At 40.6% G+C, this 21,324-nt stretch overlaps 2 protein-coding genes across 3 annotated transcripts; one reads left to right on the plus strand and one right to left on the minus strand.

The window, feature by feature from the left end:
- Nucleotides 1–48: 48 nt before the first annotated feature.
- On the plus strand, nucleotides 49–12,761 carry LOC119320519 (DNA-directed RNA polymerase III subunit 2-like; the record flags this gene model as incomplete). The annotated part of the gene is made up of 35 exons (XM_037594584.1): nucleotides 49–171; nucleotides 994–1,115; nucleotides 1,217–1,309; nucleotides 1,430–1,502; nucleotides 1,643–1,733; nucleotides 1,836–1,888; nucleotides 2,069–2,133; nucleotides 2,836–2,941; nucleotides 3,682–3,792; nucleotides 3,987–4,046; nucleotides 4,746–4,775; nucleotides 4,954–5,004; nucleotides 5,085–5,183; nucleotides 5,920–5,979; nucleotides 6,056–6,139; nucleotides 6,647–6,751; nucleotides 6,842–6,952; nucleotides 7,058–7,174; nucleotides 7,307–7,423; nucleotides 7,506–7,586; nucleotides 8,589–8,693; nucleotides 8,771–8,851; nucleotides 8,926–9,072; nucleotides 9,142–9,186; nucleotides 9,450–9,527; nucleotides 9,606–9,745; nucleotides 9,829–9,928; nucleotides 10,034–10,164; nucleotides 10,284–10,419; nucleotides 10,500–10,630; nucleotides 11,231–11,356; nucleotides 11,442–11,497; nucleotides 11,666–11,736; nucleotides 12,064–12,148; nucleotides 12,254–12,761. Coding segments are annotated over 35 exons (3,240 nt in total), but the record flags the coding sequence as incomplete, so codon positions are not given.
- A 2,112-nt stretch (nucleotides 12,762–14,873) lies between these two features.
- LOC119322697 lies at nucleotides 14,874–20,445 on the minus strand. 2 transcript variants are annotated; one of them, XM_037596192.1, is made up of 6 exons: nucleotides 17,200–18,041; nucleotides 16,810–17,124; nucleotides 16,592–16,730; nucleotides 15,652–16,512; nucleotides 15,193–15,422; nucleotides 14,874–15,087 (listed from the first exon to the last, which is right to left on the minus strand). In XM_037596192.1, the coding sequence occupies exons 1-4, from the start codon at nucleotides 17,919–17,921 to the stop codon at nucleotides 15,700–15,702; spliced, it is 1,989 nt and encodes a 662-aa protein (XP_037452089.1). In that variant the 5' UTR covers nucleotides 17,922–18,041; the 3' UTR covers nucleotides 14,874–15,087; nucleotides 15,193–15,422; nucleotides 15,652–15,699. The 2 variants fall into 2 exon arrangements, 1 of the variants encoding a protein (XP_037452089.1); XR_005155817.1 differs by lacking the exons at nucleotides 15,652–16,512; nucleotides 16,592–16,730; nucleotides 16,810–17,124; nucleotides 17,200–18,041 and adding exons at nucleotides 19,539–19,615; nucleotides 20,032–20,445.
- Between the last annotated feature and the right edge of the window lie 879 nt (nucleotides 20,446–21,324).

Here is a 21,324-nt window from a genome sequence, read left to right on the forward strand (position 1 = left end):
CCCCTCCGACGACCCCCCGCCGCGGACTAACCGTGCAATTTGTTTCCTCGCCGCCGCCGCAGCCGCGAGGCGGAGAGACCCGACGCGCCACCGCCGCCGACCTACCGGTCGCTGGCCGCGCCCGTCGCCAGCCCCGTCGACAAGTTCGCGCTCCTCCCCGCCTTCCTCCAGGTACCCCGCGGCCCGCCCCGGCGCCCGCCCGATTAGGCGCAGCTCGTGCCCGTGGAAATCCGTTTAGCGTTAATTCAGTCCGTACGCATGCGATTTAGGTTAAACTGTTCCCCACCTTGCCAAAATTGGCAGCGCGCCCAGTTCCCACTAGAGCAGAAACCTGTGTCGTATGCCATTCCTGTGATTCCCGCTCAAGCGTGCCACTTTTGCTCTTCATTTTGCGTGTCCAGTAGATGTTTAATCTGCATGTGGCGCACGATCCAGTTCACTCAACTGCGAAAATGCAATTTACTAGGTCAAAACCGTTCCCCACCTTGCCAAATTGGCGGCGCGCCCTGTTCTCGGCTCACTCGAAACCTGTGCCGTATGCTATTCCTTCGATCCCCGGTCACCACATTTCTTCTTCATTCTGCGTGCTCAGTAGCTGTTTAATTGCCACGTTTGCTCTGGATTGTTCGATTGGGCGTTGCATCGACCATGGTTTAGTCTTGAATCGCGACAATGCCGCCCACACACTCCTTTGCTCTGCTCGGCTCTGAATCTGCACTAATCTGCATGTGGCGCGTGATTTAATTCATACAACTGAGCAAGTGCTACTAAACTGGCTTGGATTTCTCTATGTTGTGCTCTAGTTGATCCGTGTGGCCATCCCTTCTGATGGGGTTACTCAATTCGCGTCGATTCATTTGGTTTGAAACGCATGTTGTTTGGTTTATGCGTCAATTCGCTTGCTTTGACATGTGTGTCATTTGATTTATGCCTCAATTTGTGTCGATTCGTTTGCTTTGACACATGTTTATGTCTGGTTGATTGAATCCATAGGTCAGAGGCCTCGTGAAGGAGCACATTGAGTCCTTCAACTACTTCATCACCAAAGGAATGGAGAACATTGTGAAGGCAAATGACCGTATTGAGGCGCTCGAAGACCCATCCATTTGGCTTAGGCATGAAGCTGCTTTCCAGTTATATTATATATGCAGTCACTGTTTCCTTTATGTGTTTCCAATGTTGTCTTATATGTGCTCTATTGTTTGCTTTGATGCAGGTACACTGGAATACGTGTCGGCGTGCCCTCGATACGCTCAGACTTTAGCACTGAGGCGCTCACACCGCAAGTTTGCCGCCTTATTGATCGCACGCAAGTCTGAGCATCTTGTGGCACGATTGTTTTAATTCCTGTCTTTGTGCTATTAGTACAAGTTCTCCATTACCTATGTTCAACTGTCGTGCTTCCCTAAGATTTTCCTTTCTCCTTTAGTTACTCTGCTCCTTTAACCGTTGGTATTGAATACACCACAAAAGTTCGAGGGACAACATCATATCCACAGCAGGTAACCCATCTAATGCCTAGTTGAAATGTCCCCCCACCCTCCACGCGGACACACACACACACACATGTCCAGCCTAGTCTTAAGTACCTCCTTTCAATCTTGGTGCCAAAGAAACTTAGGCCCCTCCTTATTTTCTCCAGGGAAGTGCCATCATTGGGTACATGCCTATTATGCTTAGAAGTCGTGCCTGTGTTTTGAATGGAAAGGATGAAGATGAACTAGCAAGATATGGTTAGCCTATTTGTGGTCTTGTTGGAAAATGCAATTCTTTCTTGGACAGAGTTACCGTATTATCTTTTTGGTTATTTGATGGTTTTGCTATTGCGTCTATAGGTGAGTGCCCTCTTGATCCTGGTGGTTACTTCATTGTGAAAGGAAATGAGAAGGTAGCTAAAAACATCGATGCCATTTTCTAAGTTGTCTTGCTTTCTTGATCTTGACTAATATTCCGTGTCGCTACTACCTATTGGATGACAATAGTAACAGTGCCAACTGCCTATTTTGACACACAAGTTTCTAACTGGTTTTGTGTTTATTAATGCCTCACGATATGTTTCCATGTCCAGGTCCTTCTTATACAAGAACAACTATCAAAGAATCGTATCATTATTGAGACCGACAGTAAAGGAAGGTCATAATCTTTGCTGTGTAACTTACTGTGTCCTTTGTTTACCATTAGAATTTTGTATCAGCATCCAGCAGTTCCTTGTATTTTTAGGGTTTGAAAACTGTTGGCGAAGACATCTTTTGTCAGTTACCTGTGTCTATGGCTATTCTCGACATAATGTAGTGCACTTGGTTGGGTAGTTTACTTTAAATAAAACATTTTGATGGATAGACAGCTGTTATAATTAGATAGCATATTCATATGATTTTTTCTGTGAAGATAAAAAGAGAGAACCAATGATTAAGGGGGGAGGATACTGATAGTAAATTTATAGTGTATATGTTCTTGAATTATGTGGCAGTAAAAGGTAGTGTATCGATGGCTTATGCTGTTACATTGGTTTCATGCTGTCTCCATTTAAAAGGTATTGTCACTTAGTGCAACTGCCTTAGTATGTGATATACCTTGTTTCTCCGGAATCACCACGTTTGGACTTGGTTTATTGTCTTGTTGAATGTTGAAGCAAAATAACTTGTCTAACCAACCTGCCATTTCTGAAGTTGCTTCTTTCTGTGTGATTATCAGCTTATCCGCATGATATTTCATTTCGTATTCATGTGGGTTCTGTACACTTTGTTCACTGTATGAAATGCACCACGGTTGAAATATTAAACACATTCTGCTTCGACTATTATAACAATGTGACTTTTGTTTTCTATCGATTAGGGTGACTGCATCTGTTGTGAGCAGCACACACCAAAAGAAAAGCAAGACCATTGTTGTTATGGAGAAGGAGAAGATTTATCTACAGTTGAATCAATTTACTAAGCTGGTACGCATTTGGTATCCTGTTAGTGTGTTAACTATTCCTTCCATTTAAATATGAGACTTTTTTCATCTTAACCCCTTGTTTATTATAGGATCACAACAAAATACAGGTTGTATTTAACGAGTCACTTCTTTGTTAATTATTTTAAATACGCTGTACCAATACTTGTTGGCTGGTGCCCTAGTGGTATGGCTCCTCGGGTTTTGCCATGGTTTCACTCTATTATAGTCATGCTGGAAGGGATTGCTAGGTTGTGGAAGGAGACAGCTAGATAGGCAGCTTTTATGATGGATCAAAAGCTCTTGACTATTAATGCCGAAATCTTCTAGGCTTGCTTACTTGCTCTAGTCCTTTCACTTCATAGATAGAATTGAGCCAAGCAAATCATTTATGATTAAGCCAACCACTGTAGAATCAATACTGACAGAAATTTAGGAGCACAACAAGATAGTGCCAGTTGAAAAGTAACATTGGCATGCCACTGGCATGTGGCCCACCGTCCCATCTATCAGTGGTCATATCAGTGTTACTTTCCAATTTATATATCTTTCCGACGTACTGAGCTAATCTTCCTGAATTTAAGCAATCACATCCTTTAAATAGAGCAAGACCTGAGACACTGAGTTGCCTTCTCCTTAATTGGCTATAGACCCGATGGCTTCTTAACAAATGTGCATAAGGCCATTGATTCCTATATTAATATGGAAGGATTAATCTCAGTTTCTAAGCTTTGAATTCTGCAGATTCCTATAATGGTTGTTATGAAAGCCATGGGAATGGAAAGTGATCAAGAGATTCTACAAATGATTGGACGAGATCCAAGATATGGGGACCTCCTGTTTTTATCTATTCAGGTAATGTGTTTGTTGAGTTAAATGAGATCTCTCAAGGACTACATAATCATTTAATCTTTTGTCAAGTGTTAGAATATTTCTCTTGTCCTTGAGATTTACAATCTTATATTTGTATGTACCTTTTCCTTGTTCTTTTCTTCAAGAGCTTATGTCTTTATATGTTAGGCTATCTAAACAGTTTTTTACTTTCTTAGGAATGTGCCTCAGAGAGAATATATACACAAGAGCAAGCTCTTCAGTACATGGATGGCAAGGTGAAACTTCAAACTGATAAGCGCGTCTTACTATCGTCCTTGATTTGAACCTTTCATCGTAGTTTGAATTATGCCAATCAATTTGCGGAGCAATAAATAGCTCCTGAAGTGCATTCTAAGATTTGCAAGAGTAGATCCCTTCACTACCCAGTCATGCATTCTCTTCAGTGTCCGCTGAGGTAGTATTATGGATTTTACATTTCATTCTAATAACAGTCGTGTACGTTTCTACTATGTTCTCATTTCTAGAGGGGCTTCCTACCATTCTCGAAGAATTACATTAGTTCAACTATGGAATAAATATTACGTACTCCCTCCGTTCCTAAATACTCCCTCCGTTCCAAAATAGATGACTCAACTTTGTACTAATTTTAGTACAAAGTTGAGTCATCTATTTTGAAACGGAGGGAGTATAAGTCTTTGTAGAGATTTCACCATGGACTACATACGGAGTAAAATGAGTGAATCTACACTCTAAAATGCATCTATATACATCCGTATGTGGTTCATAGTGGAATCTCTAGAAAGACTTATATTTAGGAACGGAGGGAGTACTTCGTAAAAAAGTTGTACTTATCCTATATTTTTCATGGCCAGTGGGGGGGGGGGGTGTGTATAGGTACTACTACTTTTTACCATTACCAAAGTTTTATCTGTTTTTAGTTGCCTGTACGTACTGAATGCGTCTTATCTTTGCAGTTGAAGTATCCCGATTCAGGAAATCTGAAGGTATGAACTAAAGCTCATATACTCTTAATTCCTATGTATGGTTCAGGACATATACTGTTAGCTATAAGTTTCCACTTTTCTTTCTTAAACTAATTGGTGTAGACTAGCTAATAGAGCTACAACGTTGTATTCTTATTCAAATTAGGTTACTTCATCTCGCTCCTTTTGTCACTTACAGGAAAGTCGGTCAAAATCAATACTCCGTGATGTTTTTCTTGCGCATGTGCCGGTGAGATAAATAATTGGAACTCTAATACCTAGGCTTTGCAGTCAGTCCAGTCCACTCTCTCACGGCAATTTCACCTGTAGGTCAATAATGGGAACTTCAGAGCAAAGTGCATTTACACTAGCGTAATGTTAAGGCGCATGATGGATGCAATCTTGAATGCTGACACTTTTGACGATAAGGCAAGTTCAAGCTTCCCCTTGTATCACTTTAATGAATGAGTCCTAGAAGAAGTCATCTATCGAAAGTTATTTTTCCTGTCTTCAGCAATGTTTCATAATAAATGAAATCCGTGTAAATTTCAGCTGGGGCTCGCAGAACCAAACATGACCGATTCTTACTAGTTACTACTCCCTCCGTCCCATAATATAAGAGCGTTTTTGACACTAGTGTAGTGTCGAAAACGCTCTTATATTATGGGACAGAGGCTATATAAATTATAGCTTAACACACATGGTGGCTGGTTGATCCTTGCTAAACCTGACTGTGCAGAGTGATCTTGCTGGTATTGGAATCTCTGTAGTGAAACACTGTCAGTTTGAAAACTCCAATGGTCATAATAAATTGTGATCTGGGACAACTTACTGCATGTTAACTCTGTTTTGGTCTCTACCCATCATCTGCCAAATCACTTTGTTTTGTGTTACCTCCTATTCTTAGTCTGCATGGCCAAGACTGTACATTTATCGCTTAAATGTAATGCATGGTAATGTTATGAAATCCTAGGGAAGCTTCTGTACAATGACTCCTATATATCATCCCACCTACCCTCTACCAAAATCATTGTTTGATACGCGGGGCCATATCTCCAGCCTTTGGCATCTCTGTCTGGGAGGGGTCTTCAAGCACACGAAACTGTCTTCGCAAATTTATAGACACATATGAATCATTTAATGAACCAAATTTGCACGGTTGCAGGATTACGTAGGAAATAAGAGGCTGGAACTGTCTGGTCAACTACTATCGCTGCTATTCGAGGTGTTTATTTTCTCTAATCATTTCATTTGATGGTTGCATTATGTGATTTTCTCACTTATGGCGTTTCTCTGTGAAGGATTTGTTCAAAACAATGAATGCTAATGCTGTGAAGAATATGAGCGCACAAAGTAGAAAAGCCCAAACAGATAGTTTTAAGCAGGTATATATTTTTGGATGATCACTTGTGCCAAAATTTTGCATTTTATTGCAGCGAGCCAGCGATGCCTTTTTGAAAACGCAAATCAATACTTATTATGTGCTGGTGTAATTCAGTCCTTCCATAATAGATTATGTCGCTTAAAGCTTAAAGTAACTTTCTCCCTTGTATTTGACGTTGAGTTAAGTTTGCATCCTTGAAATGCCACTACTCCGTACCATATTGTCTGATAAATGACATGCCAATGTAATATGAAAATGCACCGGAAAAATTAATTACTCTTTTATTCTTGCTCTGCACATTATATTGGAATGTGTTTAGCTGTTCTAACACTGAGAAATGTGCTGTAACATCACTAACCATGTAAAAAATCCCTTTGGGGGTGCTCAGACATACTCCCTCCGTCCCATAATATAAGAGCGTTTTTGACACTAGTGTAGTGTAAAAAATGCTCTTATATTATGGGATGGAGGGAGTAATATCTTAGATGTATAACTTACTTATTTGCAGATAATAGAGAAGAATGTTACCATAACCTCTGGTTTGGAGAGGGCTATTAACACAGGAAATTGGGACATAAGCCGATTTGGGATGAGTAGAAAGGGAGTATCACAGGTTCTAGTCATTCAATCCTCTGAGTTTTGATCCCTCTTCTCTGATCTATAGATATTTTGGGATTTACGTTTCTCTTTTGCTTCTGTGCAGTCTCTTTCTAGGCTATCCTACATTGCATCTGTAGGCTACATGACACGCATATCACCGCAATTTGAGAAGACCCGGAAAACAAGTGGACCTCGTGCATTGCAGCCTAGCCAGGTGAGGATAGATGTTACTACTTCATAAAAAAACAGGAATATACGTGAAGATCAGAAACCTAAAAACTGTTTACATTTGCTTCTTATGTAACTATTTTTGTGACAGTGGGGTATGCTTTGCCCATGCGATACTCCTGAAGGGGAACTTTGTGGATTGACAAAAAATTTAGCTTTGTTGGCTCATGTTACAACAGATCAAGAGGATGGCCCACTCATAAATCTGGTTTGTTGAGGCGCAACCCACTGCAATTTTTTCTTCATTCATTTTCACTTGCTTTCTTGGCATCCATTATATGAAAAGTTCTATGAGTCGTGAGCAATCTTATATCTTCCACTTTTGTTCATTATGTACTAGTGTTATACTCTAGGTGTGGAAGATTTATCAATTCTATCAGGAGAAGAAATTCATGCACCAGGTTCATTTTTGGTCATGTTCAATGGATTAATACTGGGGAAACATAGGCAACCTCAGGTTCAATTCCTTTAAAACCTTACATATACTTTTTCTCATTTCTTCTTAGAGTTTTCGTTAAGCCATCCATGATGCTTTTCAGATATTTGCTAATTCTATGAGAACATTGCGTCGGTCAGGCTACATTGGGGAGTTTGTAAGCATTTTTGTAAATGAGAAGCAGGTATTGTTTGTTTTCTCTTGATTTCTACTAGCTTACCATGAGTACTAGCATCATGCTCATGAAATTTGTATTCCTAGGATAATAGTGTGTTTTGAGAATATCAAATAACAAAAACAGAAATCGATTCTACTTAATACGGGGCACTTCGTGGGAAAACTGCTAAATAAATCAAACCTAATTCATTAATGTAAGTCACTACTTCATCTCCAGACCTGGGGGAATAGCTTCTCATCATATTGCTGTGGGGGTACATTAGGTATATTAGCGGACTTATTCCATCTTAGGGATGTCCGCATGTTAATGTGGTATGTGAGCTGGAAGTTATGAAAGAAGCTTCAAACTCATGTTGTTCATCTCTATTTATGATGGTACTAGTTAGAATTTATTAGTTAAAGCTTGTTACGCTGACTTATGCACCAAGGAATGAAATTACTGTTGCAAGCTAGTTTCAACACACAAGAACTTCAGGTCAAACAAGAGCTAAGATCTTTAAGATATATAATCGTTAGCAGCTTGATAAAAACATTCTCATTACATAACAAGTGTGGAGAAAATGAGTTTGTGCTGGCGTTGTTTTTCCCTTCTGGAATCAATTTGATGGCTATACAGTGATTGTGGCATGCGACACAAATATTATGAAAATATCAGTACTCAGTAGTATCCGTGTGATCATTTTGTAGTTAATTTCTCCCTCCAGAAGTTGTACGTTGTAACAACCTTTCTAACTGTATATTGTTGAAGATAATTCCCTTCATCTTATAATTTAGGTTCCTCACATATAGCAAACAGTGGTTATATTTTTCAGTCCCACAATCTAGGTGTCTTAGTCAATGAGTACAGTGCTCTTTCTGTGGTTGTACCTGAAATTGCAAAATGGTATAAATAACGCACCTTGTGGTAGGCTCCACCCTGAGTTTGTATTGGTAGTATTTTGTTTGTGATCTGCATCTATTTTTGTTCTCAAAGGATGTTTTGGATCTAACTTGTTTCTGCCATTTCTAGCATTGCATTCACATTGCCTCTGATGGTGGTCGTGTTTGTCGCCCACTTATAATCGCTGATAAGGGGAGATCAAGTGTCCAAGAGCATCATATGAAACAACTGAGGGTTAGCAAATCACATGTTTTCTGATTTATTTGTTGTGTATTTGTAATCAGACCTCAATTGATTTTCTTTCTTTCTAGGATGGTATACTCTCATTTGATGATTTTCTGCGTGATGGGTTGATTGAATATCTTGATGTCAATGAAGAGAATAATGCATTGGTATAACATGATTCTTCTGAATTCTTTTGTAGTTTGTTTAATTTGTGATAATGTGTTTAATATCATTCAAACAGATTGCATTGTATGAGCATGAGAATCAAGATGATGTTCAAAGAAGCAGAATCACACACATTGAAATAGAGCCGTTGACTATACTAGGAGTTGTGGCTGGACTTATTCCTTATCCACACCATAACCAATCTCCACGTAACACTTATCAGGCAAGGATTTGAATTATTGCTATACGTGATGATTCATTCAATCCCACGCTTACATTTTCTAATCTGCAGTGCGCAATGGGTAAGCAAGCAATGGGCAATATTGCATATAATCAGGTAAGAAGCAGCTTGAGCTGTTTTTTACAATTTAATGCCGCATTAGTTTTTGCTTCATTGCACTCACAAGAATGCAGCATGAAGTGGCCTGGTTGGTTGCAACCTGCGTACACATTCGACCATTGAAAAGCATCTAACTCACATGCCTGGATAAATTAATTATATTTCCATCAAATAATTTACAATGTTGTTATACTCTGGCCCTTGTTATAAGCTGCTTCCCCTACTAACGTGAAATAATGTTTCTTTGGAATGTGCTACAGTTGTTCCGGGCAGATCCTCTACTATATTTGTTGGTGTATGCGCAGCGTCCCCTGCTTACAACGAAAACAATCGAGTTGGTTCGTACCTGTCCCGTTCTCTCCCATCCTCATTTTAAATTTTATATGTATCACATATTGTACTGCATTTCTTTTCAGGTGGGATATGATAAGCTTGGGGCTGGGCAGAATGCAACTGTTGCTGTCATGAGTTACAGTGGATATGATATTGAAGATGCAATTGTAATGAATAAATCATCCCTTGATCGAGGTTTTGGTCGCTGCATAGCAATCAAAAAGTAATGTTATGCTTCAAATACAGTTGCTCTTCCTTTTATTCTGTTTTGCTTCTTATAGTGTATCTTTGGTTCTCATCCTAAAGGTACAAGGTCACTATGCAGAAGTATGGAAATAATATATCAGAAAAGAATGTTAAACCGGAGAGGGATAAAGATGGTGTTTTGATGAAAAAGAATATGCAGGTACGAAAAGCACCGACCATTCCTATTAGCTGAATTTGATGGAATAATACTAGAGTCCACCTTGAATACTACAGTTCCTAAAAGCCAGGGAATTTTTTGTGACAGGCATTGGATGAAGATGGATTTGCGGCACCAGGTCGAATAATCCACAATCATGATATCTATGTGAATAAGAAAACTCCCAAGATAATTCCTGATGATACTGCAAACAGTCCTGCCGTTAGATTAACAGACAGGTGACAGTTGTTATTTTTTTGTGCTTCTTTTTAGCATGCTCCATCTATTTTTTGGCTCCAAAGTTTTGCTGTTCAAGAATGTTATATGTTCTCAGTCGCTTCAAACATTATTCACCCAGGGATTACAAGGACTCACCTGCTGTTTACCGAGGTGATGATGACGAAACTACTGTAGTAGATCGTGTAATACTTTCATCAGATACAAATGACCAATTGACCATTAAATGTATGATCCGTCACACAAGGAGGCCAGAGGTAGGACCTATTTGCTGAATCCCTTCAATTTCATGTATGGAACGATTAATATAAATTTTCGCTTCCTGTTTGTGACCCAGGTCGGTGACAAATTTAGTAGCAGACATGGACAGAAAGGTGTTTGTGGTACCATTATTCAGCAGGAAGACTTCCCCTTCTCTGAGAGAGGAATATGCCCTGACTTAATTATGAATCCCCATGGATTTCCAAGGTTATATATTGGCTTGGTTCCTTTTTTTGTTGTTGATTTCTTTTAAATCTATTAGCTGTTGTTTCTGACTCTAGAACTGCAACCATTGAGTTGGGTGTTTTCTGTTAATGTCTTATGTAACTAATACGAAAACTTGACTCTTCTTTTGTCGAGATTACACTTTTTTCTTACTTAAATGTGGAACAATTCAGACATCATGTTTGTGGGTTTAGCTGGAGACATCATGCGCATTTTGTCGTCTGATACAAAACTACATGCATTTAAATGTGTATTCTAGAACAAAGTTGAAGATACTCATGCGACGGGATCTTGACTTGTGGAGTTGTTATTGTGATACCTAGAAATAAATCAATTTGCATAGTTATTCCTTGTTCTAGGTGATTGTGACACTTGATACAAGCTGTAAACATGTCAAAGGATTATCCAGTCTTCAAGCTCATATGCACTGGCCTTAAGAGGGTTATATACTGGTTATGTGCATTCTTAATATCAATCACATGATTAAATTATGTTCGCTTGATACTGTTGTTTAGCTATATTGTTTTGCTGGTTAGTGTGGAAGTATTCTCAAGCCGGACTGACTCTTGGTTTGTTCACTAGTCGTATGACAATAGGCAAAATGCTTGAACTTGTTGGGGGGAAGGCTGGCGTGTCGTGTGGTCGATTTCATTATGGCAGTGCATTTGGTGAACCAAGTGGTAATGCTGATAAAGTTGAGGACACGGGGTAATAGCATTGTTTTGGTTGCCATGATTATTCTTCTTGAATGGTTTTTCAATCATTCTTTAACATTGTCTCCACTGCATACTAGCTATATTCTTGTCAAGCACGGCTTCAACTATCATGGAAAAGATTTATTGTACTCAGGTGTGTTTCTTATATCAAGTTCTGATGAACTATATGTTTTTATGTCGACTAGATTTAACTGAACTAGAAACCATGATAGTTGATCATGCAAAATTGCTATTCATGTGCAACATCTGCCGCCTGGCCCTGCCAGGGTTCCTAATAACTGATCGTTTCCCCCATTTTCAGGCATTTTAGGCCATCCTCTTGAGACATATATCTTCATGGGGCCAATCTACTATCAGAAGCTGAAGCACATGGTAGGCATATTTTTCTTTGTTCCGTTCTATTTTGCTTCTTAGGAGATGCTATGGATATTGCAAAATGAGCCTGGATCTATTCCCCAGGGTGCGCACAGTGCCTTAGTTTGATAGTGTAGATCAGTAACAGCATTCTAGTGCATCATGGTCAGAACATTGCATGATGTATTAATTATTTTTTATGCTCGGCAATTCCATAATCTTATAGTTTGTGGGTCTAATCAAGCTAATGGGTCATATTACTGCCCTTTCAGCTTGCAGGAGATCTCATTTGTAACTTCTTGTATAGCTCTGTAAATAATAGCCGCATGTATATGAATTCTGCAGGTTCTTGATAAGATGCATGCTCGAGCTAGTGGACCACGAGTTACGATGACCAGGCAGCCTACTGAAGGGCGAAGCCATAATGGAGGTTTTACATCTTCCTTTATATATCCCATGGTTTAATGAGTATGAAGCTTACAGTTTCCTGTTGAGAATGTTGTTCCTTGTCTTAAAATATGTTTTTTCTTCATAGGCCTGCGTGTTGGTGAGATGGAGCGTGATTGCTTACACTACCAGAAACGCGACTAAGCGTGTGGGCCAACAGCCGTCAGGAAAATAAAACTGACAGGAACAACCGACAGCCATAGCCTGCCAGGAATGAAACAATATGCCTGCCGGTCGGCCCACAGGAATATTATTGCTGTCGGTTATTCCTGACGGTTGGCTCACACGAAGGAAATGCTCTGTCAGATTTATGCCTCCCGGAAAATACATATTCCTGTTAACCACCTGTCAGTAAAGGCCGCCAGGAAATTTGTACTAGGAGGCATTCCTACCAACTTATACCTGTAGGTTCAGCCGACAGGAATTTGTGCTAGGAAAGCTGCAACGTTCGTGCATTCCTGTCAGCCGTTGGCCGTCACTGTTGCATCATGATGTTTTTTTTCATATTCCTGCCGGAAAAGCAATGTGCTTAACCCAGATGCTACAGATGTTACATTATTTCACAGAGACCATGTGAGAATAGATTTATATGACAACATCAGACTTCATATATCATCATTAGTTCCATACATATAGATCAACAAAGTACACTACAAGGCTACAATGGTACCATCCACAAAAGGACCTTCCAACTACAACAATACTAGCAAAATACGCCGGCTTGCAACTACCACCAGATGTTAGTTCTCATTCCTAAACCATATTGGATACACAAGTCCACAAAAGAGCGTATGAAGACCACCTACAGTCTGATGTTATCATGTTGTTTGAGCAATCAGTTTCCGCCATGGTTGGCTGCTGCGTCAACGATCTGATCACCGACATTCCCAGTGGTGTCGTTCTCCTCGCTCGACTCCATGACATCATTGTTGCCATCAACCGCTTGTGAGCCGGCTTGAGACGAGTTATTTGTCCCCTGAATCAAGCCCAAGTAACCAAATTGTTATTTAATCTGATTTAGAACAATAAAAACACAATACTTTGTTGGATAATAAGTGGAGACAACAGAACAAAATAATTTCCATTTATTGATTAATGCTTGGCACCAAGAATGGATTTTCTTTTCATTTACATGTCCAGGCTACTTTGAAGTTCCAAATATCTTGATATAAAACATGAAAAAAAAATTGGGCATAACAGCTAAAGAATCTTATGAGAGTAGACAAGCTCACAGATGCAAACAGCCAAATATCTTGATATAAAACATGAAAAAAAATCTCATATGCAACATAATGTTGATATTGCAGCTACATCAGCGTAGACAGGTCAGAAGGAATGCACAAATTCAAGTTGAGTAGTGGACATCACACATTCATCCATATGATATAGATAACTTCAAGTTTCTCATACACTTACTTCTGGTTGCAAAACAGCTCCATGGCTTAGTATATGTAGTATATGCGCTGGCAACTCTTTTCCTATCTCCTTGAAAAGTGCCTGCAAAAGGAAGAAATGTTACTCGAGTTGATAATTGAGAAGTTGAGATCCATTGGTTTAGAATTTGGGCGTTAATTTGTACATACAGTTATGAGCTGCCCATGCATATCTACTTTCTGTTGTAGCATCTCCTTAGCACGCCTGAGTTCTGCATTTTCTTCATTAGCACGCCTGAGTTGTTCCTTCTCTCGAAGTGTGAGCGAAATTGGTGCACTGGCATTCCTTTTCCTAGCTGCTGATTTAATATCTTCTTTCTTAACAACCCCATCGCCTATTGACACACGACCATGAGGAATGCCACCTGATGCTTCATACAACAGCTCACCGTCCAACTCTCTTCCCTCCCAATTATATGGATACTTCTCTTTGACCAATGTAGTATAGTCATCCTAACAATGAAAAATTATAGTTTGTTCACAACATGCTAGTAAATTAACATCCTCAAAATCTATAAGCAGTATGGCAGTAGAAACAATGACATACAATGCGTTTTTGTGCCTTCTGGCTCATGATTGCACCATTGCTAATGATTGCACCATTGTTGCCGCTGCTACTCACATTCTTCATTCCACATTTCATTGCAGTATATGTATTCAGCGTCGTCGCCTTCTCGGGTCCAAGAGTCTCTTCCTACAAGACCGTAGAAACTCAAGAAAAGTCATGGCATTGTCATGTAACAGAAAAACTAAGTATGAAGCAAATCGTACAACAAGCACGACATACCAAATATTGTTGTGCCTCCGCAAAAGGTCGTGAGCCTCCTCTGTTTTGAGCAATATCCTCAGATTTCAAGCGAGCTTCTCGTCCCCTCCCCCTGTTGGTCTTGTATCCCTTTGATGTCCAATAACGACATAGTCCAGGCCATGCAACTTCCTTGCACCATGGTATCCTACTCTGGAGGTATTGCTCATATTCAAGTTCTCTTGCACAAGCCATCGAGTCATCAAGCTTCTCTCCTTGATTCTCATAGTAAAGCTTCACAGCATCCACACGCAGTTGGTACAACATGTCTTTCACCTTTTTCCTTGCATAGGTGTCAATAATCCGGTTAGCCTCTTCCTCAATTCGGATTCGGGCACTATCATCTTCCTCGTCATCCACATGCAGCTTAAACAAGTTCTACATGTTCAAAAATTTCCAGATCAGATTTTTACAACAATACAAAGATATGTATAATTGCAATTACTCCAAAAAAATATACTTACCCAAAACTCTTCCTTCACACGATCTGCGGCTGTCCGTTGCTGAAAATCTAGGGTCGAATCATGATAGTAATCGTACCACTCCAAAGCCGGGCGCGTATTAGTGATGACACCATCATCATTTTTTTCTTCTATTTTTCCTGGGTATTCACGTTTGAGAAGAACTCCAAGTTGTGTAGTGTACTTGTAGTTCTTGGGATGATAGGGTACATACTTAAATTGCCTACATGCACTAAATGTTATTAATTGAAAGTTTTTTTAACTATATTAATTGACAAGTTCTAGAAAAACAGGAAACACATGTGCAACAATACATCATTTTCGATACCTTTCACCTTTAGGTTGAAGGCCAACTTTGCGACCACGTGGAGGCACTCTTAATTCAACAGTAGCTCTCATGCGTCTTCCTCTACGCTTCTCAGATGAAGGGTGAGATGAGTTCACATTACTCTTTTGGGACAAAAGGTTGGTAGAGTTAGTGCTGCCAGAAATTGTCCTTTGTGAGTTATTGTTGCCTGATCCGCTCCTGGCACGGACATGACGAAGTCCAGTCATCTCCTATAAAGACAAATTCAGATGTTAGACAAATCTATTACAGAGGGAACCTACTAGAATTAGAATACAAATTTGAACAGAATGAGAGGAAAACCATGTGGGCTACATGTCAAATAACACATATTTGCAAGAAAGAAAGAAACTTTCAGAAATATTCAATATAAATAATATCAAGTTTCAGTTGCTTCCAACACAGGAATTAAAATACAACGTTCGATTGCTTTTAGTATACAAAATAACACAAACTACCATAGAACACTAAAACTAAACCAGCACAACATTAGAAATCATTTGGATCATAGGTTGGGGATTGAAGTTCTTCATCTTCGTCATATTCTTCCTCCTCTTCCTCTTCATCTTCATCTTCTTCATCCTCTTCATCTTCTTCCTCCCCTTCTTCATCTTCATCTTCTTGGATAGCAGCAGATAGCTTCTCCAAATGTTCTATCTCTTTTGGATCAGTAATCTCATCCGATGCAAATGAGTCCATGTTTTCTAAGCCAAGTCCTATATCAATAGTAAAAGTGCCTTCCAACCCATCCTCTTGATAGAATAAGACACCGTGTGTTGGTTCTTGTGGAAGGTTGTTTCTGGCCATTGGAGGAACATAGCCCCGTGGAGGAACTCGAAATACCACCGACCAGTCCAATAGATCTCTTCTAGTCTTACATGGGTAAGACAAGTAGTATACTTGACTAACTTGACCAGCCATAACAAATGGATCAAAATTTGAGAGTTTGGAGGTGTGATTTATCTCTACCAATCCCAAATTTTCAGTTCTCCTTACCCCAGCTGAAGTTGGATCAAACCAGCGGCAATCAAATAAGACTAGCTCTAGTTTCATTCTACCTTCCCAAGTTATTTTAATTATATCTTCAATTACACCATAATAATCGAATTGGTTGTCATCTTCATCAAGTGAAGTAACACAAACCCCACTATTGACTGTAGTTAATTCAGATTTCTTCCTCTCATACTTCTCTGACCGAAACCTATACCCATTCACATCATAACAGCCATAAGTAGCAACTCTTGTGCGAAAACCATAAGACATTTGGCGTAAAGCATTGTGAATGCTAGGTGACTTCATGCACTGCAAGATATAATTACTTATGTCAGTTTTGGAGCTAATTGAATATTGGGCACAAATTTAAGTGTTTTAGGGACAATACTTTAGTTTTAAACCAGTCAAAAAAATTAGGTCCATGACATCTAGCAGGTCCTGATTTCCAGCCATTCAGTCTTAACTCACGGAGTTGTTTCGGTGTTGGAACAACTCGAGGGCTCTTCCACTGCTCATTATCAAACTCCCTACACGAAGTTATTTAGAGTTATGAACAGTTGAAAACATATTATTGTTCACAGTAGTTATTGAGATTTTAAGACGTACTTGAAAAGATCATCCATTTCAGGCATGTTTGTCAATATGTACAAGAAAGCAGCCTTGTATTCGTCGTTATTGAGCTCACGGTATCCTTGAGGGCTCATGCATCGGCCAGGGCATTTAAATATCTCAAGGTCACATGCAGATTCAAATGTAGAGGCCCCATCATCATACCGAGGTGCCTTGTTTCTAACTGACCGTACTTTAGGATTAAAATACAAAGACAGGAAATTAGTTGACTCCTCAACGAGATAAGCCTCAACAATGGAGCCCTCAACTCGAGCCTTATTGCGCACTTTTGTCTTAAGTTTACCTATGCATCTGCGAGGGCAAGTCAAGAAGTTAGCCTAAGAGCCAACACACCACCTTATAGTGGACTACAAGTTCTGGATTTACCTCTCATAGTTATACATCCATCGGGCTAAGACAGGGCCTCCTAGTCGAGCTTGATAGGGAAGATGTACAATTAGATGTTGCATTGAATTAAAGAAACCAGGAGGGAATATCTTCTCCAGTTTGCATACAAGCACCGCAGCATTCTTTTCTAGGGAGCTCACAACATCTTTGCTAAGTTCTTTTGCACATAGCTGCCTATAGAAAAAGCTTAGCTCGGCCAAACATAACCATATATTCTCCGGAATGAAGCCACGAAATGCAACTGGTAGCAGCCGTTCCATGAAGATATGGTAATCATGACTTTTAAGCCCAAAAATCTTCCTTTGCTGGAAGCTAACTCCTCTTTTAAAACCCGCTGCATATCCATCGGTAAATTTCAGCTCTTTAAACCATTTAAGAATGGTTAACCTATCATCTTTCTCAATGACAAATGGTGCCCTTGGCTTGAACCACTTCCCATTGTCCTTCAAATGCAAATGCTGCTTAGGGCGATGGCATATTTCTTCTAGATCTTTTCTTGCCTTCACATTATCTTTAGTTTTATTAGGAATGTCAAAGCATGTGTTCCATATAGCTTCTGCTACATTTTTCTCATTGTGCATCACATCGATGTTGTGCCTAAGCTTCAGTTTATCAAAGTATGGAAGATCCCAAAAGCAGCTTATGTGGGTCCAGTTGTGCAATTTATTATAGTTATCTGTGTCATATACATTTGCAACCATGTGAGCTCGCACTTCCTCCCCTGTCAAACGCCTTGGTGGCCCCTCAAGCACTATTGTATCCTTTCTAAATGAATTGGCTTCGGTTCTGAACTCATGGTCAGGAGGTAGAAAGCGCCTATGGCAATCAAACCAGCAAGCCTTACGCCCATGCGGAAGTCTAAATGATTTTGAATCACTCAAGCATTCTGTGCAAGCTAGCTTCCCATGAGTGCTCCACCCAGCAAACATACCAAAAGCAGGGAAATCATGGACTGACCATAGAAAAGCTGCTTTCATTAAAAAGTTTCTCTTCACAGAGGCATCCCATGTATTAACCCCCAGCCACAGTTGCATAAGCTCATCTGCTAATGGTTGCATTAGAATGCCCAAATTCTTTCCAGGATGTTCAGGACCAGGTATCACAAGACTAAGAAATATAAACTCTGGCTTTAAGAGAAAACCAGGGGGGAGGTTTAACGGAGCTACAAACACTGGCCAGCACGTGTACGGAGCAGCAACCAAACTATATGGTGTAAAACCATCTGTAGCTATGACAAGTCGCACACTTCTCGGATCACATGAAAATTCTGGAAAATCCTTATCAAAATCTTGCCAAGCCTCACCATCACATGGGTGGACCATCTTATCAGACCCGGAAGGAGTGTGAGAACGCATAAGCTTTGCGGTCTCCTCATTGGCATACAACCTTTGCAATCTATCTTTTAGAGGGAGGTACCGCAAAACTTTACGTGGGATTTTCTTTTGGCCTTCCTCGTAACGAGATGTGCCACAAAAGTCACACTTCTCTTTATGTTTGTTATCTTTGTAATACAACATGCAATTATTTTTGCACACATCTATTTTGACATATGGCATCCCAAGACCTTCTAAGAGTTTCTTGGATTGGTAGAAGTCTTCGGACAAATTAGATTCAGGAGGCAAAAGTTCATGGATTATTTTTAAGGTATCATCAAAATGTGCAATGGACATGTTGTATTGTGATTTCATAGCCAGCAAACGAGCTACAGCAGAAAGACGTGAGTGTTTTGTGTTCTCATGTACCAATTCATCGGCACTACTGACCATCCTATAAAAAGCCTTGGCAGAGGAGGTTGGCTCCTCAGTAACCGGTGGAAGATGGCTACCACCTAAGTCAACCAACATATTGTCCATTCGATCAGTTTCATTACAGCCCTCTTGATGTACTAAAGGGACAGATCCATCAGCAGCAGCTACAAAACTCTCACCATGTTCTGTCCAGATTTTGTAATTTGGCTTATACCCATGTTTATACAAGTGTTTCTCTACAATGTGCCTTTCTTGCGGAAAATAATTCCGACATTTGGCGCATGGACACTTAATTTTACCACCTTCAGCTACGGAAGAGAAGGCCCGGTCTATAAATCGTGCAGTTTCTTCAAGCCATATATTAGAAGGGACTTGACCAAACACCCATCCACTATACATCCAATCACGGTTCTCCATTATTTAACCAAGAACTCATACTGAAATAAAATTCACAGAAATGGGGCTATTTCAGAAAAATAATAGCATACTAAAGGGCAACAGCACAAATAACAATTCACAAAAAGACAATTGTTTCAGACATAAATTTAAGAGCTCAAAGCTATAACTTACCAATATACTTGTTCAAGCTGGGAAATTACGGCGTCAAAAAGGGTGGCCAGCCAACTCCCCTAGCTGTTCACTGATTTCTGGAATATGAAAAGATAAGATTATTCTAGGATTTATAGATCTTAAATTCACTTTAAATAAATAAATAAATAGCAGGTAGGTGTCACGGAAGCTACAACCTAGAAAAAATGAACAGTTAGATGGTCATGTACATAAGCTACATGCTAGCTGTTCACTGATGTTGCTACAGAAGCTCTAACTTACGTCTAAGAACAACCAAAACTAATCTGTCCAAATCAACTTGCACACCAAAGAACTGTACATGGTCATGTACAACTAGTTTTGCGTTGGAACCCATAAAAATTGGTGTTTGAACTTATCCAAATCAACCGTATACTAATCAGATGTGCCTAAATTAGTTCCAACGAAGCTTGTACGCTACACAAGAAATAGAGCAAACAAATCGTAGATCTAGGAAAAGAAGGTAATATATTACCAGAGATATGGAGAATGGGGACTTGTGAGGCAGCGAGTAGAGGAGTACAGGCAGCCGGAGGTGAAGACGTGTAAATCTGAATGGGGGGACAAGTACGGGAGCTTGGTGGGGGGCAGATGCTGGTGCTCCGGCGGGTGGCGAGGCAGAGACCGGCACTACGCAAGTGGTGAGGAAGATGCAGGCGGAAGGACGGCCTTCCGCAGGGAGGGGAGGCAGCCGCGACGGTAGATGGGAGGATGGTGTAGCTGCTGCCACGGCGGTGGACCTGCGGATGGTGTGGCGGCGGCGGCGGTGGACCGGAGGATGGTGTGGCGGCGGTGGCGGTGGACCGGAGGATGGTGTGGCGGCGGCTCCGGCTGTGGACCGGACGATGCTGGCGGCGGCGGTGAAGCGCAGGATTGGATTGGGGATCGAGAGGATTCTGGAGACTACGACTGAATTGGGGATGGAGGCTGTACGTGTTTGCCCTCTCCTTTTGTATTGGGCCTAACTCTGTGAGCCCAAACACACAGGAAAATAGAGAAAAGGGTGGGCCTCCCCGGAAAAATGCGCGCGCAATAAAAACCCGATGGCGCGAAGCGGCAGCCCGCGGGCGCGAAGGGCCGAATGCGATTCCTGTGGGCCGTGACGCACAGGGATATACTTTTCCTGTGCGCCTGCTCAGAACCTACAGGAATATGGTGAAAAAACCTGTCGGTCAGTGTCTGGCCCACAGTAAAATGACATTTTCCTGGGAGTCTACGCGGGGCCCACGGGAATATATGTTGGCTCACAGGCTTAATCACGATTCTGGTAGTGTTAATTGCGCATGGTGCCAGCATGCTAATATTTGAGCGTCTCCTACTATGCAGTGACCCATATAAAGTGCAGGTAATAAATTGTTGTACTTTCAGTAGGGTGGACTGCCGGTTGGCATGTGAGGAGCATAAGTACGCATACTATTGTTGTCGTTGTTGTCCCGTCGGTAGCCATACTCATGGTTGATTGGCTAATCTGGCATCAAAAGCAAAGAGTAGTTGCATCCCAGAACTCTGAAAGATTGTCGACGGTCTTATTTGTGGCTGCTCACGTTCTCCAGGTTTGCGGAACATGCGGTTTGTTGGGCTACTACAACCATAAACTCAAGACATCCTTCTGTTCATTCTGCAAAAATGGGGAAAACATGGCCCAAGTGACGATGCCATATGCCTGCAAGCTTTTGTTTCAGGTACCGCAGAAGGGGGAAGCGAGAATGGTTCTTTTCGTGACCATTATTAATTGTTTTCTTGGGATTTTGCTTACCCTCTCCTAGTT

Source organism: Triticum dicoccoides, chromosome 6B (assembly GCF_002162155.2).
Source record: "Triticum dicoccoides isolate Atlit2015 ecotype Zavitan chromosome 6B, WEW_v2.0, whole genome shotgun sequence".
In the NCBI taxonomy this organism is placed as follows: Eukaryota; Viridiplantae; Streptophyta; class Magnoliopsida; order Poales; family Poaceae; genus Triticum; species Triticum dicoccoides.

Excerpts from the sequence above, each read along its gene's own strand:
- LOC119322697 (XM_037596192.1), bottom strand. The coding sequence starts at position 17,921 with ATGGTTGCAAATGTATATGACACAGATAACTATAATAAATTGCACAAC. Across the intron at positions 17,125-17,199 it reads TGGATGTATAACTATGAGAG|ATGCATAGGTAAACTTAAGA; the intron begins GTAAATCCAGAA and ends TTGCCCTCGCAG. Across the intron at positions 16,731-16,809 it reads GAAATGGATGATCTTTTCAA|GGAGTTTGATAATGAGCAGT; the intron begins GTACGTCTTAAA and ends AACTTCGTGTAG.